This window comes from Arvicola amphibius, chromosome 3 (genome assembly GCF_903992535.2).
Source record: "Arvicola amphibius chromosome 3, mArvAmp1.2, whole genome shotgun sequence".
Classification (NCBI taxonomy): domain Eukaryota; kingdom Metazoa; phylum Chordata; class Mammalia; order Rodentia; family Cricetidae; genus Arvicola; species Arvicola amphibius.
The window spans coordinates 144,067,322-144,094,752 of NC_052049.1; the positions used below are offsets into that span (position 1 = coordinate 144,067,322).

The following is a 27,431-nucleotide window of genomic DNA, read 5'->3' on the forward strand; positions in this document are numbered from 1 at the left end:
GCGTGTAAACAGAGATAGGCCTCTACTGCAATCAGCTACAAACACATGCTAAACCCCTTCCCATGATTAAAAACACGTTCATGTAAGAAAGCAAGACAATATGAAAGTGGTTAAAATCATCTCCAGCGCTGTCACTGAGAGCCGTGTCATCCTGTTTGTGCTCGATTCCAGCTGTGTCCAGGAGAAAGTCAAACCGCTACACACGTTTTCACATAAATAAGTAGTGCTAAGAAAGAGTAACGGTTAGGATTACGACTTAGACGGTTAACGGAAACGAACAGCCTTAGGTAAAGTGGTTCCATGGAGAAGAGGATGAGCTTTTGTCCGTGTTTCAGACGGCTGCGTGGTGTGACTTCACCTCTTTTGATGGAGGCTTACCTCCGGTCTCCTTCAACTCTCTTCTTGCGAACTAGGTAAGAGAGAAAGAAAAATTTAAAAAGGCAAATAGAAGGAAAGGATATTGTTTGAAATCATTCTAGGGCAGTGGTTCTCAACCTTCCTAAGGCTGCGACCCTTTAATATGGTTTCCTGTGTTGTGGAACACAATAAAATTATGTCACGGTTACTTCAGAACTGTGATTTTGCTACTCTTATGAATATGCAAATATGCAAGGATCGGATATACCCTCAGGTTGAGAACCACTGATCGAGAAGATATTCACCCCACAGAACTCTATGCCACACACTCAAGGGGATGAACCATCTTAAACTTCAATGTTCAACGAACTATGGAAATAAATGGGAATGACAAAGTAATCTAGTGTAAGGAAGAATTTAAATTTAAATCAAGCTATGTCTGTCTAGTAGCTGGGAACTTCTCTGTCTGTCTATGGAGCAGTCAGTACAGGAGAGACCACAGAACAGTGAACCGCTAAGTATTTTCAAGGGGATTTATACACAGGGCATCTCCTTGACTTCTGTGCAGTTCTGTCACCGACTGGCCCTTGCAAAGTCCTCAGGTGAACACAGCCTCACCCATGACCTCTGACTATGACTGGGAGACCAGGCTTCTGTAAAGAAAAGCTCAGATTCCCTAAATCTCTTCTTGATTAAAAGCTCCTAAGTCTCCGATGCGGTGGAGTGCACCTGCAGTCATAGTATTCTGGAGGCTGAGGCAGGAGAATAAAGAATTGGAGGCCAGCCTGGGCTACATAGGAGTTCCAGTACAGTCTGGGCTATACAGCATGGTTCTGTCTTCAAACAAACAATTCCTAAATATTGGTCTTCAAAAAATGTGTGGTTTAGACAGCAGGCAAAATCAGAGATTGAGGTTCCTTTTAAACCAGTACTTGGGACCAAAGATATTTTGTCAAGATGGTCTGATTTGGTGGCTGGAGAGACGACTAGGTGGTTAAGGGCATTTGTTCTTTTGGATAACCTGGGCTCTATTCCTAGCACCCATATAGTTGCTTACAACTGGCTGTAACCCCAGCTCCAGGAGAATGGAGCTCCTTGTGACCCCCCAAGGATACCAGACACATACACGGTACACAGACATACATGCAAACTAAACATTCATGCGCATAAAATAATATACCTTTTTAAAAATTGCCTGATTTTATCCTTCTCTTCCCTCCTCTGATATGGTCTTACCATGTGGCCCAGATTGGTCTTCAACCCGGATTTTCCTGCATTAGCCTCCTGAATGCTGGAATTACAGACACACACCACCAAACCTGACACATGCCTGGTTTGCACAACCCTTTTATTCTCTCTTCACTTCCTGAGCTGCAGACTCTTTTTGTTCATAGCAAGGGGCCAACTGGTACGCTGTCTGAGATCCCCTCTAACTCTCTATGTTCGAAGTAGCCCAAGCCGCAGAAAAGCTGCCGCCTACAATGGCTGTTCCTGGGCATAGGATACTTCCAGAGCCTTGCTTTCCTATTTATCTTTTGTTTTCTGGACTGTTCAGATACAGACCTAACATGCTTTCTTTCCTAGGTGTCTTCTGGTTGTCTCCATCCTTTCCCAAAATCTCCTGCTGGGTCATGGGTCTCGCTCTCTGCACCCGATGTATGGCTCTATGGCCTGCCAGCATCTTTCCTTCTCCTTTGTCCAAGGTCAGGTACACTGTGCCCAAACCTCAAACAAGGACTCAAGCCTGCTACTGGCTGACTGCCCAGTGGACTTGCCCAGTTTTCAATGTCCCTCTGCTATGCTGCTCTGGGTAGTTAAGATGCCCCTAGACAAGCCTTCCCAATCTGCCGCAATTTTCTACACCGCGACTGACCAGGAAATGTTCCATCTCCTTCCATCAGAAGGAAGGGTGTGGACTCCCCAGCAAAGCACAATGGCATAGGAAGGCAAAGAGGAGCCTTGCTGAAAAGCTGTGTGGGAGTTTAACCTGTGTAATGTGGCTCTGTGAGAGTACTTCACATGTAAAACACAGAGGCATTCATGTGCCCACATTTAAGCCTGAGTATTGAAAAACGTGCCATCAGAAGTCTGACGTAAGGAACCTGGGACTGCCACGCCCTCTGTTGAAACGGAGAGAGCACTGATGCGGGGTGGCTTCTGTGAGTATGTTTTATTACCATTGGTTAATAAAATTGATTTGGCCAATGACCAGGGAGAATAGAACCAGGCAGGAAATCCAAATAGAAATACAGGGAGAAAAGGAAGGCAGAGTCGGAGGAGATGCCAGTAGCCGCCAGAGAAGCAAGATGCCAGCAAACTGGTAATGCCACGGCCACGTGGCAATACACAGATTAATAGAAATGGGTTAATTTAAATGTAAGAACTATCTAGTAAGAAGACTGAGCCACTGGTGAAAGTTTTATGATTAATATATGCCTCTGAGTGGTTATTTGGGAACTGGAGGGTCAGGAGAGAAACCTCTGGTTACAGAGCATGGAAGGAGGAGAAGAGAGTGTAGAGGAGGCTAGGGGAAGAGAGGAGAGGAGAGGGGAGGGAAGGAGAGGAAAGGAGAGGAGAGGAGAGGAGAGGAGAGGGGAGAGGAGGGGAGGGGAGGGGAGGAGAGGAGAGGGGAGGAGAGGGGAAGAGAGGAGAGGAGAGGGGAGGGGAGGGGAGGAGAGGAGAGGAGAGGGGAGGGGAGGGGAGGAGAGGAGAGGAGAGGGGAGGGGAGGGGAGGGGAGGAGAGGAGAGGAGAGGAGAGGGGAGGGAAGGAGAGGAGAGGAGAGGAGAGGGGAAGAGAGGAGAGGAGAGGGGAGGGAAGGAGAGGAGAGGAGAGGAAAGGAGAGGAGGGACAAAGAAACCAAGCAAGAGCTAGGCTAGAGTAAACAGCTCTTCTAAAAGAATGTTGTGTTGAAGCTTAAACACCCCACAGACCTGAGGATGACCATGACCACCCAGCCCAGCGACATGGTGTCGGAGATGCTACCAGAGCTCTTCCTACTGTCACCAGCACAGATCACATCTGCCTTACCCAGGTCATTATTTTTTGTGATGGCAGCTGCCACTCTTGTCCGTGGCCCTTGCTTGGTAAACTGGTACCCGAACTTGAGGATCCTTGAGTTCTCCTCCAGCATCTGGGCTATCTCCATCTCCACAGCGGTTCCCAACTGCTGCCTCTGGATATGGATGCACAGACATAAACATGGGATAAATAGGAAGGGAAAGGAAGCAGTTACAGGGGAGAACTACATGGCTACCTCCACAAAAAGGTTCAAAGGGAGAAAGCCACCAGAGAGGTCCCTTCCATGTAGTCACTGAGTCTGGATCTCCATCTGGAGACAAAATACAGACAACCCAATTGGCTGATTCTCGAAAATGAAAAAGAAACTAACCAACCAACCAAACAAAGGCAACAAAAACAAGAAATCAGGCTGGGCAGATGGCTCAGTGGGAAACGTGCTTCCGTGCAAGCATGGGGGTCTGAATTTGGATCCCCAGACTCATGTTATAAAGTCAGACATGATGGCATGAACATGTAACTCCATAGCTGGGGGTGCAGAGATAGGTAAATCCCAGAGGTCACTGGTCAACCAGTTCAGCCAATCAGCAAGCTCCGGGTCCACTGGGAGACCCTGTGACAAAAGCTAAATCTATGGTGGGATGTGACAAGAAGACAGCTGGCCTTCACGTGTACACACATGTATTTACACACTCACATGCACACGAACATACACATAAGCAGAAACAATCAAACAAAACCCAAACCAAAACAACAGCCACAAAGATCCCGACGGCAAACAAGAAATCCATTCTGAAGATGAACTGGGTGCAGGACTGTATTACAGCACTCAGGAGACTGAGGCATGAAGCTCAAGTCTAGCCTGTGCTAACCAACTGGACTGTCTCAAAAAACAAATACATGACACAAAACAAACAAAAATAAAGAGAAGACAATTCCCGAGTGAGTCTAAGCAATTTAAGTCTAAGTGAGTCTAATATTTGTGCTTCCAAGTCACTCAGTGCTAATGGAATTAAAGCAGGGATGTTTCTTAAGTAGTGGGAGAGTCTGACAGCTATCAATTTAAATACTGAATATACTATCCTGGAATCCATAATCAAAATCAATTGAAGATCTAGGCTGGAGAGATGGCTCAGCCATTGAGAGCACCTGCTGTTCTTCCAGAGGACCTGTATTCCATCCCCAGCGCTGACATTGGGCAGCTCTTGACCTTCTGTAACCCCAGAGTCAGAGGTCTTTGACCTCTGACCTCTGGCACACACACCATTAAAAATAATAATAAAATAAGTTAAAGATCATTGATCAGTGGCCTCTAAACAAGAGCAAGTCTCAGTATCTGGGCAGGGCTCCCCACTTCCTTCCTGAGCACAGTCTCCGTAACAGGCAATGTCAAGGCTGGGGCAGCACTGGACTTTGGCTCAGACCACTGGGTAAGAGAATAAACAAGACAGCTGGCATGCCCCTGCTGCCTGGCTAGTTTAGGACAAGAGTAGCTGGCTCTCTGTGGGTCTGTTGGGCTGCTGAGAAGTTTACTTAAGATCATGCTCTGGGCCTGGGGAGAATGTTTAGTCAGTAAAGTTCATGAAGACCCAAGTTCAATCCCCAGGATGTACATTTAAAAAGCTGGTGTGTTAAAAAGCTCCCCTCCATGGGCCAGAAGCTGTTAAGATTTGTAGGACAGCCGGAAGACCCCATCAAGTCCACACAGAGCTTTGAGCTTCAGTCCACTCCCTATGGGTCCCCACCCCTCCGTTGGGTCTCCCCCACCCCCGCCCACTGTCTAAGATGTAGGCTAGCTTTGCCTCCTCTTCTGTACCTGGTTGTCAATCTTGATCTCTGTCAAGGTGTCATTCTCCCGCAGGGCTTCCACCAGGGCCAGGATCCCAGTTCCAGTGATGAAATTGGATTCTACGTTTAGACTTTTTAAGGTCTTGTTGACTTTCAACATATCAGCAAAAGCCTGAGTGTCCAGAAACAGTTGAAAGGGTTTTTAATGATTGGTTATATGAACATCTCTCTCCTGAATAAAAATAATTAGTTTCACAGAACTTAAAGAAAGCCTTTGTTAAGTCATACTTTCATCTCCAAGAAAAATTAAAATTTAGAGCTGCAACTAAAAATTAAAATAACTCCAGGTGGTGGCAGTTCACGCCTTTAATCTCAGCACTCTGAAGGCAGAGACAGGCAGATAGATCTCTGTGAGTTCGAGACCAGTCTGGTCTACAGAGTGAATTCCAGGACAGCCATGGCTACACAGGGAAATCTTGTCTCAGTGGTTACGAGAGCTGGCTGCTCTTCTGGAGGACCTGGATTTGATTCCCAGCACCCACATGGTGTGTGTGAGTCTGTGTTTCCTCTCATTTTTAATTGTTTATTTTTGTATGTATGGGTATTTTGTCTATATGTAAGTCTGTGTACCATTGTGTGCTTGAGTCAGTAGAGACCAGAAGAGGGTGTTGCATCACCTGAAACTGGAGTCATAGACAGCTGAGAGCACCATGTGGGTACTGGGAACAAAACCTCTGGAAGTCTCTCTCTCTCTCTCTCTCTCTCTCTCTCTCTCTCTCTCTCTCTCTGTGTGTGTGTGTGTGTGTGTGTGTGAAGACAGACTCTCAGGTAGTCTGGGCTGGCCTTGATCTTGCTGTATAATTGAGGTTGGACATAAAGTGCTGATCTTCCTGTGTCTATCTCTCAAGAGCTGAGACTACATATTCACTAAAGGAACACATTTATTTATTATCTATTTATTTATTTTACAGTGTTTTGCCTGCATGTATGCCTGCACACCAGAAGAGAATACCAGATCTCATTATAGATGTTGTGAGTCACCATGTGGTTGCTGGGAATTGAACGCAGGTCCTCTGGAAGAGCAGTACGTGCTTTAAGCTCTGAGCCATCTCTCCAGCCCCTAAATGAATACATTTTAATACTCATTTAAAGTGTTTCAGTACAAAAAAAATTTTTAAAATATACATATAATTTATGCATATGGAGAGATGGTTCAGAGCACTTGCTACTCAATCATGAAAACAAGTGTCCAGATCCCAGCATCGAGAGGCTCACAAACACCTGTAAGTCCAGCTCCAAGGCATCCAAAGCCCTCTTCTGCTCTCCATGGGTACCCACACGCATGTGTGTTTACACTTACCTAGACACATACATGCAGATGCACAGAGACACACGCATATATAGATAACATCTAAATGAACTGAAATACAAATATACATTGAAGTATTTTTGACCGCACCCAGATGAACTGAGTCAGGACCTCTAAGGCTGTGGGCTGGCCTTCTGCTCCTCACATGAGTGAGCTGATTGGCAGCCACTTAATTAAAGTCATAAAGGCAACAAGTAGAAGAATGAAAAACAAATTGCTAACAGTGATTGCTTCTAGGGAGTAGACTAAGGGCGTTCTAAACTCTTTTAATTATCTTAATGGCAGCTAGGACGGGAAGAACGGAGACGGAATGGCACATGAAGTGGAATTTCTCAACCTTGGCATGGCTAAGATCCGGGCTGGAGAATTCTTTGCTATGGGTGTCCTGTGAGCTGCAGGCCGGTTAACAGCCCTCTCCGGCTTCTGAGACCTAACACCAGTAGTACTGTCTTCAACACAACAACCCCAACCATCTCCTGCCACCACTGCCAGTGTGCCCTGGGAGAAACGCAGCTCCTAAGCTGAGAATCACCAGGACAGAACAAAATCCTGTGGACTGATAGTTGTTTGAACTGGAAGCCCAGAGATATGAGCTAATGGAATGGCGTGGTATATACTATGCAATGCAAGGTACACTTATTCAATTCTCTCTCTCTCTCTCTCTCTCTCTCTCTCTCTCTCTCTCTCTCTGTGTGTGTGTGTGTGTTTATGTGTGTATGTGTGTTTTGATTTTGATTTATCTAGACAGGGTTTCCTTGTGTAGCTCTGGCTGTCCTAGAACTTACTCTGTAGACCTGGGTGGCCTTGAACTCAGAGATCTGCCTGCCTCTCCTTCCCAAATGATTGAATTAGAGGCTCGCACCACCACACCCAGCCTACTACTTGGTCTTAAAATTAAATCAGAGCATGAGATGGGAGTTTGGCAAGTCTTTCCTTATGGGACACACCAAGCTTTGGCATTAACTTTCAGTTCCAGAATAATAAAATGCCAGAGCAATTAGTTCTTTACAAAAACTTGCAGAACCTCCTGGCAGGCAGCCGAGATCATGATGTTTTATCCTTTATCTTAAACTTGAGAAAATACTTTTTCTAAAGCTGAACCAAATGGTGCACGCACAGCCAAACATAACTTGGAGTTATTATACCCAAGTTCAATTCAGTTCAGCAAATATCTGAGCATCTATTTCATGCGATGGGATAACAATGTCAGGAAAACATAGACATGATTTCTTAAGTGTTATATAAATAGAGTAAAAGTACATGTCTCAAAAAAAGATTTGCTTTCTGTACTTTATGGAGATTATACAAAAACATACTTTCCTTGGCCTGGAAAGATGGCTCAGCAGTTCAAAGGACACGCTGCTCTTGGTGAGGACCCAAGTTCAGTTCCCAGCACCCACAGCAGGCTACTTACAGCCACCACTAACTCTAGCTCAAGAGTCCAGATACCTTCCTCTGGACTTCAAGAATACCTGCTCTCTCTCTCTCTCTCTCTCTCTCTCTCTCTCTCTCTCTCTCTCTCTCTCTCACACACACACACACACACACAATTTAATTAAAAATTAAAGTAAGTCTTTTAGTCTTTTAAATCTAATGGAAACCAGAATACATAGCTTCTCTGCTGCGCAAATGTAGCCACAAGAAGTACAGCTATGAAACCCTTTGAGAAATTGCTAGCTTGAACAGATGCGCTATAAATGTTTTACACTGTGGATTTCAAAGATGAAATATGAATAAAAGAGTATGGAAGCCCTCAGTATAGTTCTAAATTATATCTATACACCTACACATCTCTCTATATACTTTTATTTTTTAACATTTATTTTTATTTTATGCACATGAGTGTTTGGCCTGGAAGCATGTCTGTGCACCATGTGCATGAGGTACCCGAGGATGCCAGATCCCCTAGAGCCACAAGGGCTTGTGAGCTGTCTGAAGTGGGTACTTTGAATCGATGCAGGTCCTCTGGAAAAGCCGCAAGCACTTGTAACTGCTGAGCCAATCATCACACCGGGACAATTTTGTTTTTCTAGTTTGACTTAAGAGCTGAGTGACTGATGTCATAGACTCTCAGACTGATCCCCAGAACCCGTATCAATAACAAATTGTCGCTGATGCGCCACAGCGGGTCTGTGTGTGTAATCTAACAGGGCGGAGCCAGGAAGACCTGGCGGTGACTCTCGGCTCTGTCATTCCTTGCTGCACCTGGGAGAATCTGCCCTCTCTTTTGTTACAGTGGGAACTAACAACAGCACACACTTTGAGCCCTACAGCATGACTGGGTGAGGCAATGCGTGCAAAACTGAGCCATCAGGAAAGCGGACGAGAGCAGTAGCAGTGAGGGTAGGCAAACACCAGCATTCACTTGGGCAAAAGCTTCCCTGTTTGGATGAATGCATAAAATAATGCACAAAAGGGCTAGGAGTTTGGTTATGTTCCTTCCCATATTTTAATTAACCGAATGTCAAACAAAATGGATCAGTATTTTGGATGTTTATAGTGTGCTTGGAAAATTAATGCAATAAAGATTAGGATAAAAGACACTCCAACATTTTTTTCCTCTGTGCCAAGCTCAAGTGGGCTTTGGGGGCCATAACATCCAATGACTGCCACAGAAAGCTACTGCAGAAGCAAAAGTTTCAGAATGGTTTTTCTCAACACAGAAAAACTCTAAATATTTATTTAGCCAAATGCCAAGATGCTTGTCTCGTTTCTTTTTTGGAATGTGCGCCGCTGACAAGAATCCAGTTAATTCGATATGCCTCCAGTACACAGGCCCTGAGCCTGGGCCTCAGATCTGGAAGTGCGTTAGACTTAGTTGACCAGATCTAAGACTTTCAATTGATAAAATAAGTTAAAAAGAATCTCTGAGAGCCAAGAATGGTGATTTCATGCCTAAAAATCTCAGCATAGGCAAGTTGAGGCAGGGGGATTCCTGGGAATTCAAGACCAGTCCAAGATACATTGTGAGTTCAAACCCAGGCTGCATAGCAGACCCTCTCTCAGGACAACTAAACACAAAGTTGGCTAATTTTAAATAATAATAATAAAAAAAAACAACTAAAAATAGAGTCTCCAGCAAATGATTTCATATTGTGTTTCAAGTCTTACTTACAAGGGCCACGGGGTCATTGCTGCGGGTTGCAGCCAGGCTGAACTTCTTCACATGGGTGTTGGTCTCCAGAGCCTTGGCAAATTCCTTCAGGGTTGGGATTGGAATGTTCTATAGCACAGAAGACAGGGCTAGTTACAGACCACTCACCCTCAGCTGAAAAATAGTTTTTCCACTTTTGATTGGACCCAGAGTCACACATGTGCTAAGCATGTGCTCTGGGCTCCACTGTCAGCAAGGCCCGTGTAACTTTTTTTTTTCAATTTCTCCAAAATTTTATTTTAATTTAAATTACAGGGCCAGCCAGATATTCTGATAAGAAATTCACTTTTCCTTAGGAGAAAGGAAACACTTTCGTATCATTAACAATTGTATACATCTCCCACTTTTTTAAGGGTTTAAAAAAAAAAATCACATTAAGTAACTGCCTTAAGTAAAATTAACCCTTTATAACACCGAAGAAACCACACCCAGGATAATTGTTTTGGTAATAGGAACCTAGTAAATGATCACAGGTCAAATGCATTTTCCAATTTTGAATGTTTTCACATTGTTCTGTTTAAAAACAATCCAGAGCCTTCTCTGCCTCCAGCTTCCAACGCATTAGTAACACACATTTCTTTGACACACTGCATTCATCTTCCACACCGGGACTCTCACACTACTTTGTTTGCCCAAGTGGAAGCTGTTTTCTGTCTGGAGTTCTAAGAGTGAGCTTTTAAGTATCACTTCTATTTAGATGGCTGATTTCATAGCCTCTCTCAAAGTTCGCCCAGGTGTGCTAAGCAATTCTGGGTGAATAGCGCCTCCTCGTGTTCAGTACAGGAATGTAACTCAAAAGAGTTTTCTTCTTTTCATCTAGGATAGATTAACAACTGAGGCCTCTCATATACATACCCTTAGATATGCTTTTCTCCTTGGCCCGAAAACTCCTGCTGCCTTTCCCTCTAATTGTCTACTCATCTCTGAAGACTCGGCTGAATGACTTCCTCTTTTGTTTATGAGTTCTCCTAGGCAACTCAGAACTTTTCCTGTCCACAATTCCGTAACATTTTGGGGCTTACCACATCATGCTGCCAACATCTGGTTAGTGTTTTTCTCCTACTGTAACTTTTGTCAGCAAAGACAGAATGGATCCTAACTGGGTCTCCTGGAACCCAGGCTGGCTTCAGTCTGGCCTCAGTTTCACTATGAACTCATGGTAATTCCCCTGCTTCTACCTCAACAAGGTGGCATTTCTACAAAGTGAGGCCTCTTGCCTACAACATGGGCATGCTATGTTCGAAGTGGATCCTTTGGATAAACGCTGTGAGCAACCACATTTGTTTGTAATCCATTTCCTTTCCTTTTTTTAATATTTATTAATCGTACTTTATGAGTGTTTCGCACGCATATATGGGTGTGTGCCTGCACACAGAGCACAGGACTGAACACTGCGGAAGTATGCAGCAGGCAGCAAGGGGCAGCAATAGACACGCACTTGGCTGCATTATAAACAAGTTGAGTGACTGTGGCAACTTAATCTCTTCAAGTCTCATTGAAGATTAAATGAGATGATGGACAGCCAAGGATATAACACAGTGCACACTCCATAAAAACAGTATTACTGGGGCTGGAGAGATGGGTCAGTGGGGAAGAAGAGCACTTGCTGTTCTTGCAGAGGACTTGAGTTCAGTTCCCAGCATCCATGCTGGGTGGCTCACAACTGCATGTAATCCCAGCTCCAGGGGATCCAATGCTCCCTTCTGGCCTTCACAGGCAACTTCACTATGTGCACGCACCCACATACAGACATCTATACACAGTTAAAAATAAATCCTTAGAAGCAATATTAGATAATAGGGATCAGCCCAATAAAAATGAACGAAACAAGCCAGGTTGGTGGCATGTGTCTGGAATACCATCTTTAGGGAGGTAGAGGCAGGAGGATGGAGAATTTGAGATCAGCCTGGGTTACACAGTAAGTTTAAAGAGTTTAAAGCTAGTCTTGGCATCACAGTGAAACCTTGTCTCAAACTAGCCAACCAGCCAACCAATCGACACAAGAGGATGAATATAACAGGCCTTAGGCAATCTGTATTTGTCCAGGCTCCTCCCCGCTCCCCATCTCTCCTTCCTCTCAATAGCAGCTGATCTCAAACATGGTCCATGAACGAAGCTGTGTGACTAGGTTTCTAATTAGACTGTGAGAAAACACTAAGCAAACAAGACAAGAGCCTTGTAATCTCTGCTCTTCCATAACATGGGGGGTTCTTGGAATGTGCTTTCGCACCCCTCCCAGGTGGAGGGCATAGGAGTGAGTTTACCCCAGATGACTCATCACAACTGGCTACTGTGATTTGTTTATATGCCCCTGTAGAAAAAAAAACCCATGTTTTTGCCACATGTGGCTTGTCCTTGTGATTGTACATTTTACTCAGGTGACTCTTCTTAATCCTCAGAATATAAATTGTCTGACGCTCTGAATAAAGTTGGCTATTGCATGAGACTTCAGTCGGGCTCATGTTTAGGCCCCAGTCTCCCTGGTTCACACTGCCATCTAGAGTGGCAACAGCAAGACTTATCACCAAAATGAAAAAAAATTATAGTGATAGTCTGTGACTTCAGACACCAGGTCATGGAAAATACTGTTATGCTATTCTTGCTATTAAAAAAAATGTTTATTTTAGTCAGGTGTGTGTGTGTGTGTGTGTGTGTGTACATGTAAGTATACAGACCCACAGAGACCAGCAGTGTTAGCTTCCCTGTATCTGGAGTTATAGTGGTTGTAAGGCACTTGATGTATGTGCAGGGAGCTGAAGGTAGGGACTCACAGAGAAGCAATTGATTTTAGCCACTGAGCCTTTAGCACCGTCTGGCCTCTTGCTCTCTTTCACTCTGGGGTCACTTTCTTTGGGGAAAATCAGGTGTGGTTGTGTGAGGATACTCAAGTAGCCCTAAGGAGAGGCCCACGTGGTGGGAAAGTGAGGTCCCTTGCCCTCAGCCACATGGGTGTGCCATCTTACAAATGAATCCTTTGACAACTTTAGCCTGGACCGCCAGCTTTACTGTGGTCTCATGTGAGTGCCTGTACCAACGACCCTTCTAAATGTCTATTGCATGCCCGACATTTGAAACTATGGAAAGGGGCTGGGGACACCTAGGTGGCTGCAGCATACACATGAGGCCTTGGGTTTGACTCCTAGCACTGAAAATACAAAGTTGAAGTTGTTGCTCAGCAGCAGACACGATGCGCTTATTGGTTCAGGTGCTATGATTTTTCTGAGCAGGTTCTAGTAATCATTCTTAGACCCATGTCTTTTGACTGGGTTACTCTGTCTGAAGTCAGTGACTTGGAAGGACTGAAAGGCAGTGTAAGAGCAGGCAGTCAACGATCTCCAGCCAGCCCCGGGATGCCAGGAGAAGCCAAGAGGTAACGGCAGTGACGTACCTTGATGTTGTTGAGGTTGACCTCTTGCAGGTTGGGGTCATTGGCCTTCATCTGCTGCAGACTTGCTTCCACATTTGTGGGGTTCGGTGGCTCCTCAAATACTGGTTTGGCTTTTTCACCTTTGACAATATCTACAACACAAGTTTTAATTTATAAAAGATAGTGGAAAGGGCCCTCTATCGAACTAGCAATGACTTTCTCAGAAAGTGCCATTCTTTCACGTGGAGTCTAAGACTCCAATATCAATGATAGAAGGTTGATTCTTAGCAGGAACAGTGGTACTTCTCTAGGCAAGTCTGCAAGGAAGATGCTTTGCAGTCCCGTTCCCCCCCTCCGCCCAGGGGACTCAGTGGCTGACACTACAGAAGGCCCTGGAGCAAACTCCAACCCTCAAGGCATCCGCTGCAGTTACTGATATACCACATGGATCTCCCCACACCATCTTCACCAGACCACAGGCTCTGAGATGCAAAAATGGGCACCACAATGAGTCTCTTCATTCCCCAAATCCTTTTTCAAAATTCTGTGTGATGCTGAGACTTGAACCCAGGACTAGCTCAAAGCAAATGTTCTACTACTGAACTACACCTCTATCCCCAGCTCCCAAATATTAATTCCCCTCTGCCTTCCTGATCACTGCTCTCCTCCAATCTCCGTTTTGCAGCTTTAGCTTTGGGAAAGGCATGGAAAGACCAAGGAATGGAAAAGAAGGATGAGAAACACATGAAAAGCAATTGTTGGGGGCTGGAGATGGCTCAGCAGTTAAGAGCACTTGCTGCTCTTGCCGAGGGCTAGAGTTCAGTTCCCATCACCTGCACGGTGGTTCACAGACTTCAGCAAGTCCAGTTCCAGGGATCTGAAACCCTCTTCTGACTTCCCTGGGCAACGGATATATGTGTGCATGTGTATGTATGTGTGTGTGTGTAAACAAAACACCTATATTCATAAAAATAAATGACAAATACATAAATTGCTCAAGCCAAATATAGCCAGGACATGCCTGTAATACTAGAATTTGGGAAACTGAGGAAGGAGGATCAGGAGTTTGGGGCCAGTCTGCACAGTAAATTTCAGGCCTGTCTCAAAACAAACAAAAACCAAACAACGACACACACCAATTTATCAGAAAATATTTAGAATGCATATAACATACAAAGAATTAATATTCTAATGTACAGAGAGCTCCCTCATCTTACCCTAAGACAGGGCTTCTCTGTGTATAGCCCTGACTATCCTGGCACTCAATCTGTAGTCCAGGCTGGCCTCAAACTCAGAGATCTGCCTGCCCCTGCCTACTGAGTGCTGGGATTAAAGGCTAGAGTATCCTTCATACTTTCTGGGGAAAGTAGGTATTTGGAGTCCAATGGCCAGCATCCATTATCAAGACAAAAATACATTGGAATAAAAAAGGGAACACAGTCAAGCTTCCCTCACTGATTAAAACATCCTTTGGAACATGAAACTCTATTTGCATTTCGAGTCGACTCTTCAAACTTACTGGGATCCCTTTCCCCCACTCTGAACAACCTGCCAGCCATGAAATGTATGTTCTGTGGCCCTAGCCACACAGCCAGGCCAAGCTCCCACCATCAGCTTCTCCACTGGGGTTGACTGCTTAGAGCCCAATGATTCCTTCTAGAAGCAATGGGTCTTCCTCCTTTAGGCACCAGACAGAGGCTCTGAAGCTTCCAAAGTTCCCAGATTCCTCATCAACTTACTCCTTACAGGCCCCTTGTGGCCTTTGCCATTGGTCGTTTCTTCATCAAACTTCGGATTGTTGAGCAAATTGTGGACTCCAAGGACAGCTGAAAATACAGGCAACAAAAACAAGCACTAAGTTTTGGAATGCGCATCAGGATGGCCACATGCTAACTTGCACCTTGAAGAACAATTCTTTTTTTTTTTTTTTTTTTTTTTTTTTTGGTTTTTCGAGATAGGGTTTCTCTGTAGCTTTTTAGAGCCTGTTCTGGAACTTGCTCTTGTAGACCAGGCTGGCCTCAAACTCACAGAGATCCGCCTGCCTCTGCCTCCCGAGTGCTGGGATTAAAGGCGTGTGCCACCACCGCCCGGCTCAAGAACAATTCTTGGTAAAGCAAAAAGTCTCCAGGTTCCCTTTCTTGGCACAGGGTATGATGTGTGTACAGCATTCAATAAAGTTACTGCTAAAATCTCCCAAGACTATCAGCATCTCTACATGCCTCCACATGTTTAAAGTGCAGGATCCTCTGGGATCTGAGAACCCACTCTGCAGCCACATCTTCCAACCTGATGGAGGGGGGTCATCTGTCTATGTGTTACTTTCATTGGTTAATAAAGGAACTGCCTTGGCCCTTTAATAGGACAGAAAATTAGGTAGGCGGGGAAGACAGAACAGAATGCTGGGAGGAAGAAGGCAGTGAGGCAGTCACCATGATTCTCTGACCCGAGACAGACGCAGGTTAGGATCTTTCCTGGTAAGCTACCACCTCGTGGTGCTACATACATTAATAGAAATGGGTTAATCAAGATATGAGAATTAGCCAATAAGAGGCTGAAACTAATGGGCCAGGCAGTGTTTAAAAGAATACAGCTTCCGTGTAGTTATTTCGGGTAAAGCTCTCCGGGTGGCGGGACGCAGCCGGCCGCTCCCATCACTACACCAACCACTGAAACATCACTAGGCCCCTATTCTGGCCCAGTCTTAACTGTCAATCTGACACAACCTAGAGTCATCTGGAAAGAGTCTTAATGAGGAATTATCGCGGTTACGCTGGCTGCTGGTCAAGTCTACAGGGGTTGTCCTGATCATTAGTGATGTAGAAAGATCTAGCCCACTGTGAGTAGCACCACTTTACGGGCTGGGCCTTGGACTGTGTAAGAAAAGAAAGCCAGCTGCACAGAAGCAGCGGTGTCTATGTGTTTAGTTCTCTCTGCTCCTGACTGTGGATGTCGTGTGACTAGGGGCTCACCTTCCCCTCAATGATGGACTGTACCCTGGGAATGTAAGTCAAATAAATCCTTTCCCCCCACTGAACTGCTTTTGATCTGGGCGTTTTGTCATAACAAAATAAAATTAGAACATTCCCTTAGTCAAGAAGACTCAATATTTTGCCAATTTTGGTTTTTGTTATTGTTGTTGTTGTTATTTTGTTTCCAGGCTCTTGCCTTATTGCCCTGGATAACCTGGAACTCACGTGTAGGCTAGGCTGTCCTCAAACCCAATGTGATCCTCCTGCCTCTGTTCCCAAATGCTGTGATTATAGGTAGGTATCACCATACCCACCTCCATTTAGTTTTCTTATCTGTAAATTAAAACAAGGTGGGATTCAATTAAGGATTTTCTTTTGTTTGAAGTCTCACTATGTAACCCAGTCTAGCCTGGAACTCATCACATAGACCAGGCTGGCCTTCCCCTGGCAGTAGTCCTCCTGCTTCTGCCTCCTGAGTGTCGAGATTAACACTGTACCCACAAGCCTGACTAAGTTTAAGGATTTTAAAGATCTAACGTGTGCAGATTTATGCTGCCCCCTCCCCTGGCTCCGGAGGCAGAAGCAGAAAGATTGTGGTCCTCTTTCAGTAGAAAGGCAGTTGTCCTTTCTTTGCCTTTGGGAAAGAAGAGGAGGGTTATCAGGAACAAAAGGTCAGCTGAGCATAAAAAGGTCCTCAGTCCCCGGTGTTACACTGGAACTGACACGGGGAGGGAGGACGGCATTCAGGGAGCCACGCTATGGGCAGGGTGATGCTGAGCAGGTTGAAATGGATTTCCCTTCTAGTGAAATTACAGACACAGGCCCCTGAGATTAAGCTACACGTTCGAAGGGAGGCAGTTAACATGGTGGAAAGAAGGGCCAGTGGTTAAGCCAGTAAGAACAGGGGCTAGAGGCAGGAGTGTGAATACACACATCACACTTGAGACGCGAAAGGATTCTAGGTCAGTGTGGGGCCATACAGAGAGTTCAAGATTCGAGGCCAGCCTGGAAAGCCTACACTACACAGTGAGACCATTTTGACAAAACAAGGGCCGGGGCTATAGCTCAGTGGTAGAGCACCTGTCTCGCACACCCATGGCCTTGGGTGGGTTCAATCCTTTGCACCGCAAACAGAATAAATATAACAACGATCATGGAGTTGGTTTGGCGGGGAGGCTGGAGCATGCAGAGTTTGAACCCTGACTGCCACACCCTAACTATGATCGGGGAAGTCACTGAATGCCCACGGAGTCTGCCTCCTCATTAACCCCAACTGATTGTTAAGTTGATTAAAGGCTAAGTGAGCAAAGCACACTCAGGGCTTTCTGTGAGCATCTTTCCTGAGAGGATTCACTGAGGGGAGAAGCCTTGCTCTGAATGTGCCTGGCTCCACTCCTGAGGGGAAGAAAGGAGAAAAAGAAGAGCCATTGCCCTGCCTTTGCACTGCCTGCCTTTCTCCTTGCTGCCTTCCGCACCGGCACGAGCAATGCTTCCACCCTGCTTATCTCTCCCGCAGGGCCTTCCTTCCACTCACGGCCTGTTTTCAGTCTTCTAGAAAGATCCACCTGAGAGAAGAGGCTGCATGTTTTCCATCCCCAGAGAAGGCTTTCCACTGAGTTCTTAGGGAGTGTCTGATGGGGAGGGAGAGCTGAGTCAGGAGAAACAAAGCTGGTTCTATTTGCATTATCTCCCTGGATTTATGATGGGGATTCCAGGCTCAGGCATCTTTAGAATGATGGCTTTTTCTTTCTCCTTTCTCAGGTTTTTCCTGAGATTCAAGTCCCACCCTGCATTCTTTCTTTGGGCAATTCCAGTAAAGCCTGTGAGACAACCCTTGGGAAAAGCAGTAACTATGGAAGGATCTCTCCACAGTTACCACAGGCCCAAGATGCCCAGTCACTACAAATGCCTTCCTCAGCGGGTGACTCACATGCTCCAGAGACCTCCGACAGATATATGGCCATGTAAACCTGATGTCACCTACTGAGATCACCAGAGATGGATGGAAATGTGTGGAGATGACAGCTGTATTAGAATAAGGCAGAGCAGGAAAGAGATTTCTACGTACATCTTCTAGGGGAATAAGAGTCAGCATTCTGGGGATGGGGAGCAGCTAAACTGATAAGCAACTTCACTTGAAAACACAAGGACTTGGGTTAAAAGCCCAGAACTTCTGTAAGAAACAGGTGCACATCGGGTGTGGGGGCGTGCACCTGTGATCCCCATGCTGGGGACGCAGAGTCAGACAGGGCTTTGGGCTAAACAAGTTAAGGCCCTTGCCACCCTACAATGCAGCTGGATGGCTTGTGTTTGAACCTACATAATGGAGAAAGAGGGAGCCAGCTCCGTAAAGCCGTCCTGTGAACGACAATGCACATACTGAGATTAGCCGTGACTCTTCATCCTCCTGCCTCCACTTCCTGAGCGCTGGGATTAAGAACACACACCACACCAAGCGCTCATTTTCTCCTAAAGTTACAACCTCACTCTGTAGTGCATGCTACTCTAGAAAGGAACTATGATGCTCACCCATCCACACCACACTGGATTTTTGTTTTGTTTTGAGAAAGGACTTACTCTGGGGGAGAGACTAGCTTTTCATCTCTTTTGTAGTATTTGAGCTTGTTATGTCTACATGGTAGTCTGAATGCTAACGGTCACCACGGACTCCTATGTTTGAATACTTGGTCCTGAGTCGGTGGAACTGTTTGGGAAGGATTAGGAGGTGTGGCCTAATCAGAAAAAGTGTGTACTGGGGTAGGCTTTGGGGTTTCAAAAGACGCATTCCCAGTGTGCATACTCTCTGCTTCCTGCTTTTGGGTCGAGATGTGAGCATTCAGTTGCTCCTGCTGAACATGTCTTTGCTTCCCCACCAGAGACTCTAACCTTCTGAAACCAAAAACTCAAGGAAACACTTTCCTTTAGAAGTTGCCTTGGGCAGGGCGGTGGTGGAGCACGCCTGGAGCATGCCTTTAATCCAAGCACTCGGGAGGCAGAGGCAGTTGGATCTCTGTGAGTTCGAGACCAGCCTGGTCTACAAGAGCTAGCTCCAGGACAGGCTCTAAAGCTGCAGCTGCAGAGAAACCCTGTCTCAAAAAACCAAAAAAAAAAAAAAAAAAAAAAAAGAAGTTGCCTTGGTAATGATGTTTTCACAGCAACAGGAAAGTAAGTGAGGCAATGCGCACGTAAAATCAGTTAAAACAACAACCCTGTTATCATCATCTTGTTTCGGTTTGTTCAGGAAACTAGAAGGCTAGATGACCTCCTGGCACAAATCAGCTTGTAATGGCAATTGTGAGGGAGACCAAGAACACCACAGAAATGCGACCAAAAGGCCACAAAAGGTGGCGGGGCACACCTTTAATCCTGGCACTTAGGAGGCAGAGGCAGGCAGATCCCTGAATCTGAGGCCAGTTTTGTCTATAAAAGAAGTTCCAGGACAGTCAGGGCTACACAGAACAATTCTATTTAAAAAAAAAAAAAAAACACTGAACAAAAAGAAATGTGACCATGAAATGTATGAATCCCCAAGTTCATTTTAATGTGGAAGTTCCTGGGAAAGCATATGGGGATATTACTTCATTCATTTTCAATTTCTATGTAGCCCACGCTGGGCTCAAACTCACAATAATCCTCCTGTCTCAGCTGTAGAGTGCTAGTGCTACCATTTCAGGCATGGGTCGCCATACCTAGCTTGCAATTTTATTTCTTTTAAGCTCTCAATATTATTCCATATCTGTTCTCTTTCTATTTATCACAGGAGTTTTTTAGGATGGGCATCTTCTGAACAACAGAATGGGTTAAAACATGGCTCGCTCAGCCACAGGATCCAGTCTCGATAAAACCGGCCGCTGCTACCCTGGCAGCGCCATACTCACCAGCTACCAGCTCTGAGGTTTGCACCAGGGGAGTGAGTGCCAGCCTGGAGATCATGAGCCGGCCAGAGAACTAACCTGCAAGATCGTAGAGTTCAGTGTCAGAGGCGCTGGCCAAGGCTTCTTCCAGCTCTGGGTCCAGAGTCACTTTTTCTTCTTTCGGAGCTTCTACAGGCTTTTCTTTGGGGATAAACACTCTCCCTTTAAATCAGAATGAAAACAAAGATGACCGTGCTACACTGCCTTATGGGTAAGGCTGCCAGACTGAACAGAAGATGCACCGTTGGCATGAAATACACGTTTCACTGAGCTGTTTTATCATTTGAGGTCCCAGGTCCTGCTTCTTACCTCACTGGGCTCCCCTGGGCTACACTCGTTTCACCAATTAAGCTTCTTTCTAATGGTGATAGAACCGTCAACTTGACAGGATCTAGGAAAGGCAAGTCTCCAGGCATGTTTCTAGACTGGGCTAATTGGGAAGACCCACCCTAAATGTGGGTGGCTCCAATCCAGAGCTGAAATCCTGGAAAAGGAGAATTCGCGCTGAGCAGCGCTGAGCGCCAGCATCCATCTCTCGGACTGGCCCGTGGATATAAAGCGAGCCTCCGTCTTGGGCTTCTGCAGTCACGCCCTCCCTGCCGCAGTGGGCTGCACTCTGGAGCTGTGAGCCTAAACAGACCCATCATTCCTTACGTGCTTTTGTCAGAGCAGGACAGAGTCACTGCTCCACCAGCCATTTCCCAAGCTACAGGGGGCGGCCATGTTGTACTCAGAAAGCTCTATCCTTCCTTCCTCACAAGCCTCCTCCGGATGAACCTGGATGGGGGGGGGGAATTTGCCAAAGCCACTCTTCTCCTCAGAGAAGAAATGACAAAAGTGTACCCCTTAGTATTCTGTCATTATCTAACACACGATGGGATTTTATTGAAGATTTTTTTTTTTTTGGTTTTTCGAGACAGGGTTTCTCTGTGGCTTTAGAGCCTGTCCTGGAACTAGCTCTTGTAGACCAGGCTGGTCTCGAACTCACAGAGATCCGCCTGCCTCTGCCTCCCGAGTGCTGGGATTAAAGGCTTGCGCCACCATCGCCCGGCTTGAAGATTTTTTTTAATTTAGTTTAAGCGTGTCACCATCTGGTAAGTCCAACAGCAACTGTGTTACCATAGAAACATCTCATACTCCACAGTAACCCACGGCTGTTTACCTGACTCATCACCGATCAGCTCTACGTTCTTAATTTCCTTCTCAGTATCATTAGACGTGTACAGCGGGGTGGGGTGGGGTGGGGTGGGGTGGGGCGCGCGACAGGGATGGCTCATGCTCAGTGCTTTGTTTTCCTTGCCACTGAGTACAGGCTTAAAGACCGCCTCACTTCACTGGAGCTCAGAGGAAGGAGTACCTCCACCAGGTCACCCGGCTCTACTGGGGGACCACACAAGCGCCAAGTACACAGCAAACTGATGAACACGGTCACAGAGCTGCGAAAGCAACGCCCAGGGGCCACGGTCAGCAAGAGGGGTGAATGCAGAAAGGGCTCAGGGGAATCTGAGACCCTAGCATTTAAGCTGAGAGTTTCCTGTTTTGTTTTGTTTTTTTAAATAATGGGGGATAGGGATCAGAGAAAAGAGCTGATGAGAAAATTAACTTGGGTTGGACAAATCTGGGAACATGAGCAATGACACAGGCTGAGACTTAGCAAGGAAAGGAGAACTGTAGCCAAGAGGCAGTGGAGGCTAGACCCATGCTGAGGTTGCAGCAGGAAGTTGGGACATTATGTAGGAAGCATGCCTGAAGTTCCAGCACTGGAGGGGATGAAGTCAGGAAGAGAATGAATTAACAGGAGAGGTGAGGAGGGAAGGGACAGGGGGAACAGGGAAGGGAAAGTAAGGGAAGGGAGGGGAGGGGAGGGAAAGAGAAGAGGGAAGGGGGAGGGAAGAGGTCCTAGCATGGGCTTGATCCCCTCGGCCTTCCCAGCTACATCCCGCTGTTTCTTTTACTAGATGAGAAGCACCTTGAGGGCAGAACAAGGTCCGCCACAGAGTTCTGTACTGGGGACAGCAAATGCAAGATGAATGGATGACAGACGGGCTTGTCATCACAGCATGAGGTTAGGGAGTCAGGCTACAAGCACTCTAGACAGAGCAGAAAGGCCTCGCCGAGATGCCTGCAGCTGAGACCCAAAAGGCCAAGGGAAACACATCATTGCCTGCGCATCTCATTCGGGTAGGGTGCTGCTTTACATTTTCAAAGCTTTGTCTTGAGACTTTGAAGATTTTTTTTGACAAAATTAATTTCAGAACCATTACATCCCATGTAGTCATTTAATTAATCATATATCCGGCCATGCTTTTTTTTTCTTTTAAACTAATAAACTTTAATTTTGAGAACTTTAGGTTCATATCCAAACTAATCATAAAATTCTCATATATCACCCCACCCCCACTTACCTTCCCACTAACATTCCGCACTATAGTGGGGGCATGTGTGACAACCAATGAACCCACAGAGACCCAGTGTCAAGATACAGACAGAGACCTACATCTGAGCACTGGACTGAGCCCCCAAGGTCCAGATGAAGAGCAGAAGGAGGGAGAAGATGAGCAAGGAAGTCAGGACCACGAGGGGTGCGTCCACCCACTGAGACAGTGTGCCTGATCTGATGGGAGCTCACCAAATCCAGCTGGACTGGGACTGAACGAGCATGTGATCAGACTGGACTCTCTGAATGTGGCTGACAATGGGGGCTGACTGAGAAGCCAATGATAAAGGCACTGGGATTTGTCTCTACTGCATGTACTGGCTTTTTGGGATCCTAGTCTATTTGGATGCAAACCTTCCTAAGCCTGGATGGAGGGGGGAGGGCCTTGGACTTCCTACAGGGCAGGATACCCTGCCCTCTCTTGGGACTGGAGGGGAAGGGAGAGAGGGAGAAGATGGGAGGAGCGCGGGGGGGGGGATGGGAGGAGGAGAGGAAGTGGAAATTTTGAATGGTATTATTTATAAAGCAATAAAAATTAAAAAAAGCAATCTGGGAGAAAAATGTATTTATAACCCACAGGTCCTACAAGAGAATATTATCTTTAGAGTATCAAAGAAAAAAACTAATAAAAAAGATGAATGATCTCTCAGAAGCAAGAAAACATCATGAATGAAAATTCATAAATGTACAAAATAAGTACCAATAAAGATGCAAAACTGTTTACCATTAAAAAAAAAGCCCCATTGTCATCACCCATGAGCTGTAATCTACCTTAGGGTTCACTCTGGGTGCTGCATCTACCAGCCACAGTGTTCTGCAATCCCATATATAGTTTGAAGGCTTATTTCCTCTTCCCAGGTCAGCTCCTTTGATTGACGCCCTATAATATGTTAAGGGCACTTTGTCCCAAGAGGTGCAGTCTGCGATCCTTACCTTTCTTTTCTCCTGTGAAGGGCACAAAGTCCTCCCTGTCTTTTTGTTCCAGTGCCTCCTTCTCCAAGTACATGAGGAGGTGCTCTCGATCAAATGGGCCAGTGGCTGCTTTCTGGGTCTGGTCTTTCTGTCGGAATCCAGCCGGTAGCATCGCACTCTGATAAGACAGATACGAGATGAAGGGAAGACACATGCTAGACTGAGTTTGCTATTTCTTTACTCTTTTGGACTTTTGTAAGTGGAAAAGTGGTGATGGGGGGCACCTATACTGGCTGAGTGCTGGGGTCTCTAGGATGCTTCGAGGGACATGTTATTCTGACCTCCTTTGCTAAGGGAGGAAACCCAACCAGCTCAAGGGATATAGTATCAGGATACAGGTCAGCCTCTGGACCTTCTGCAGCTGCCTTCTAGACTATGGAAGGAAAAGGTCTTTCTGTGTCCATGTCCATGACGATTAGGTTTGGTCAGGTGTGCACACAAGCGCTCCTAAGTCAGGAGTCTGGATGACTACATCACTCACTTCTAATCTGTTTCCTCCAGACGTAGCTGAGAGGTAAGGAAATACTATGGTGTGTGTCGATATTTGCCCGAGTAAGGTTCATTTACTTGTCTTTTTGAGACATAGTCTCATGTAGCCTTGGTTGGCCTCAAACTCACTCTGTAACTGAGGCTGGCCTTGACTCCTGATCCTCCTACCTCTGCTTCCTGAGTGCTGGGATGAAGAACGTGTATCAACATGCTCAGCTTTTGTTCTAGCTTTTTTGTTTTTCTTTTTTCTTTTCTTTCTTTCTTTTTTTTTTTTTTTGCCTGATAAAGTCTCACCACATAGCACTGGCTGTCCTGGAACTCACTATGTAGACCAGGCTAGCTTTGAATGCTCAGAGATACATGTGCCTCTACCTCCCAAGTATTAGGATTAAAGGGGCGTGTCGCTATACCTGGCTTTATTTCCAATTTTTAAGTCACGATCTCACTTTGTAGCCCATGCTGACTTAGAACTTTGCTCAGGCTTGACCCAAACTCACATTCTTCCTCAGCCTCCCAAGGGCTGGAATGACAGACATGTGGCATTATCACCACCTGCTCTGAGTAAGCCCCAAGTTCCTTCCTTATATGTATAAAAATATTATACTTAAATAAAAATTTAATGTTCAAAGTACCCGGTACAGCAGGATGTCAGATAAATAGCTTTATTTACTTACATCTTTAGAGTTAAGTCACTATTTTGGATGCCTCCAATTTTAAGTTTAAGATAATGTCATCAGGGCTGAAGAAAATACTTGCTAAAGAAACACTATAATGAGATATTGAGCTTTTTAAGAACTGATAAAAATATTAAAAATCTCCCCAAATTCACTTAGTGTTATGAGGATAATCATCTACACACTGTCAAAGAATTTCAAGTTATTTGTGTATTTGAACAAAATAATACCAGTTGTGGTAGCACATGCAATCCCAATACTTTGGAGGTAGAGGTAGAATAATCCGAAATTCAAGGTTATTCTTGCATACATAATGAGTGTGAGGCCAGTCCCTGCTACTGGAGACCCTGTCTCAAAAAAAAAAAAAAAAAAAAAAAAAAAAAAAAAAAAACAAGAAGAGAAAAATATTATATAAAGTTAGGCATGGTATTATAGGCTTACAGTCAACACATAGGAGGGCAGCTTAGGCTACATACCATGTTCCAGGCCAGCCTTAGCTACACAATGAGACTCCATCTTACACACACAAGAGGTTAAGAGCATTGCCTGCTCTTCCAAAGGTCCTGAGTTCAATTCCCAGCAACCACATGGTAGCTCACAACCATCTGTAGTGGGGGTCTGGTGCCCTCTTCTGGCCTGCAGGCATACACACAGACAGAATATTGTATACATAATAAATAAATATTAAAAAAAAACAAAAAACAAAAGTTTGGGCTGGGTGGTGGTGGTGCTTGCCTTTAATCCCAGCACTTGGGAGGGAGAAGCAAGGGGATCTTTGTGAGTTCAAGGCTAGCCTGGTCTACAAGAGCTAGTTTCAGGATAGGCCCCCAAAGCTACAGAGAAACCCTGTTTCGAAAAACCAAAACAGGGGCTGGAGAGATGGCTCAGTGGTTAAGGGCATTGCCTGCCCTTCCAAAGGTCCTGAGTTCAATTCTCGGCAACCCACATGGTGGCTCACAACCATCTGTAATGGGGTCTGGTGCCCTCTTCTGGCCTGCAGGCATACGTGCAGACAGAATATTGTATATATAATAAATAAATAAATATTTTTTTAAAAAACCAAAATAAGTAAATAATTTAAAAAACCAAAAGAAACAAAAGTTTGACTAGTGTGGTGGCTCATGCCTGTAATTCTAACACTTGTGAGGTTGGGGGATAAAGACAGCAGGGATTCAGGTCATCCTCAGCTATGTATGTAGTGAGTTTGCAGCCCACCTAGGCTAGAAGACCCAGTGTCAACAAATAAAAGAGTCTGGGGCTGTAGTTTAGTTGGTGGAGAGTTTGCTTCACTTTCATAACTCTCTGGGTTAAAGCCCTAACAGGATGAAATGTCTGTAATCCAGCACGTGGGAGGTGGAGGCAGGAAGATCAGAAGTGTAAGATCATCCTCAGCTATATAATATATAATATTCCAGGACAGCCTGGAATACATGAGACCCTATCTCACAAAACTAAAACAATGATTAAAAAATAAAACCAAAGGAAACTACACTACAGAGGTGTTTTCAACAGCCTGGGACATTTACCAGTATGGGATCTGTGTGGGTCACCCTTGTACGTATGCCTTCCAATTATGAAAAGGAGTTAATACCATTTCCCCCAAGGACTCTTGGGCCCAGCAAAGGATCTGACACTTGGAAAAAGTTTAATCCTACACTAAATCAGACTGTTCTTTCCCCAAAACTCTTTTCATCCTCTATGAACTAGTTTTTGAGAAACACACCTGTCATTTCTCACGGTAGTGACCCTGGCCCCGAACCTGTAAAAGTGCATCAGCCGCAATGGGGAAGAACCCAGAATTCTACAGGGGGGCTGCAGGCACTTCGGAGATTGCTGAAGGAGAGCCTGACCCCCCTTTTCCCATGCTCTCATTAAGCACCCCACTCCAGTTCCACGCCACCAACCTCGGGATCTAGGTCATCCAGAACATTTTCCAACTGTTTCAGCTCCTCCTCTGAGAGCTTGCCAAGAAGCTCCTCCTCATCGATGTTCTTGTATTTCTCCAGCTCCTTCTGAAAGGGGAGTGCCATGGCTTCGCAGGTACACCCTTCTCATGCACTTGGAAGTGGGCCAGCTTCCCGGGACTTCACACTACCACTGTTAAAAGAGCAATACTGTCATCTCCTTGCTGTAAACTGCAAGGTTAGTCATGGATTGTGCCACACTGGCCATGGATTCTACTGCACAGACAATTCAACTGGAAGGCAGCATTGCCTTCAATTCCAGAGCAGGGCACAGCCCGCGCGGTGCTTTCACACACAGCACTATTTCAACTATGTTTTCCCCTTTAGGGTAGCCCTGTAAGGAAGCCTGCAAGATACCACCATTCAGGGGCTGGGAGGTGGCTCGGAGGTTAACAGCTCTGACTGTTCTTCCAGAGGTCCTGAGTTCAATTCCCAGTAACCATATGGTGGCTCACAACCATCTGTAATGAGATCTGGTGCCCTCTTCTGATATACATTCAGACAGAACACTATTCATAATAAATAAATACATCTTTAAAAAAAAGATACCACCATTCGATGGATTTTACCGACTGTGACTGAGCTGGAGGTGACAGCAATGGGATGTGTACTGGCTTCTGGCTCCCAGGGTAGTGAGTGCTTTTCCATCCTACTACAAGGCCTCTCCCCGCTTTCCATTGAACACCAGGGAAGAACAATGACTAATTGTATGGCAGTTGTAAGCAGCACACTTGTGCCCTTTCAGGGTAGAGAGTGCTGTGAAGGACACAGAATGGGATCCATTCAGGGAAGAGTTCAGAGGACCCGTGTGAGGACACATTGTCCCGTGCAATGAAACCAAGAGACGTTCTCAAGCCCTGGCCATAGTTGAGAGTAGTTCTCTCTCTCTTTTCTCTTTCCTTCTTCATTAACTTCTTTTTTTTATGCAGCGATATCTTCGAGAGTACTTTAATAGTATTTT

The 27,431-nt window shown here is 45.5% G+C and overlaps 1 protein-coding gene across 3 annotated transcripts; it reads right to left on the reverse strand.

The window, feature by feature from the left end:
- Positions 1-348: 348 nt before the first annotated feature.
- Positions 349-26,536, reverse strand: Tmod2 (tropomodulin 2). Of its 3 annotated transcripts, XM_038323397.1 has the most exons (10): positions 26,411-26,536; positions 23,305-23,461; positions 19,974-20,096; positions 14,812-14,877; positions 14,571-14,588; positions 13,073-13,203; positions 9,646-9,753; positions 5,190-5,333; positions 3,386-3,530; positions 349-409 (listed from the first exon to the last, which is right to left on the reverse strand). In XM_038323397.1, exons 1-10 carry the CDS (start codon positions 26,534-26,536, stop codon positions 375-377), a joined length of 1,053 nt encoding a protein of 350 aa, XP_038179325.1. In that variant the 3' UTR covers positions 349-374. The 3 variants fall into 3 exon arrangements, with proteins under 3 accessions (XP_038179325.1, XP_038179324.1, XP_038179326.1); XM_038323396.1 differs by lacking the exon at positions 14,571-14,588 and having other exon boundaries at positions 14,791-14,877; XM_038323398.1 differs by lacking the exons at positions 9,646-9,753; positions 14,571-14,588 and having other exon boundaries at positions 14,791-14,877.
- Between the last annotated feature and the right edge of the window lie 895 nt (positions 26,537-27,431).

What these genes read in the sequence shown, in the direction of transcription:
- Tmod2 (XM_038323396.1), bottom strand. Translation starts at nt 26,536, where the DNA reads ATGGCACTCCCCTTTCAGAAGGAGCTGGAGAAATACAAGAACATCGAT. An exon ending in CTTCACAGGAGAAAAGAAAG is followed by an intron (nt 20,097 to 23,304) that starts GTAAGGATCGCA and finishes TCTGATTTAAAG; the next exon opens with GGAGAGTGTTTATCCCCAAA. An exon ending in TGAACTCTACGATCTTGCAG is followed by an intron (nt 14,878 to 19,973) that starts GTTAGTTCTCTG and finishes CTGTATTTTCAG; the next exon opens with CTGTCCTTGGAGTCCACAAT.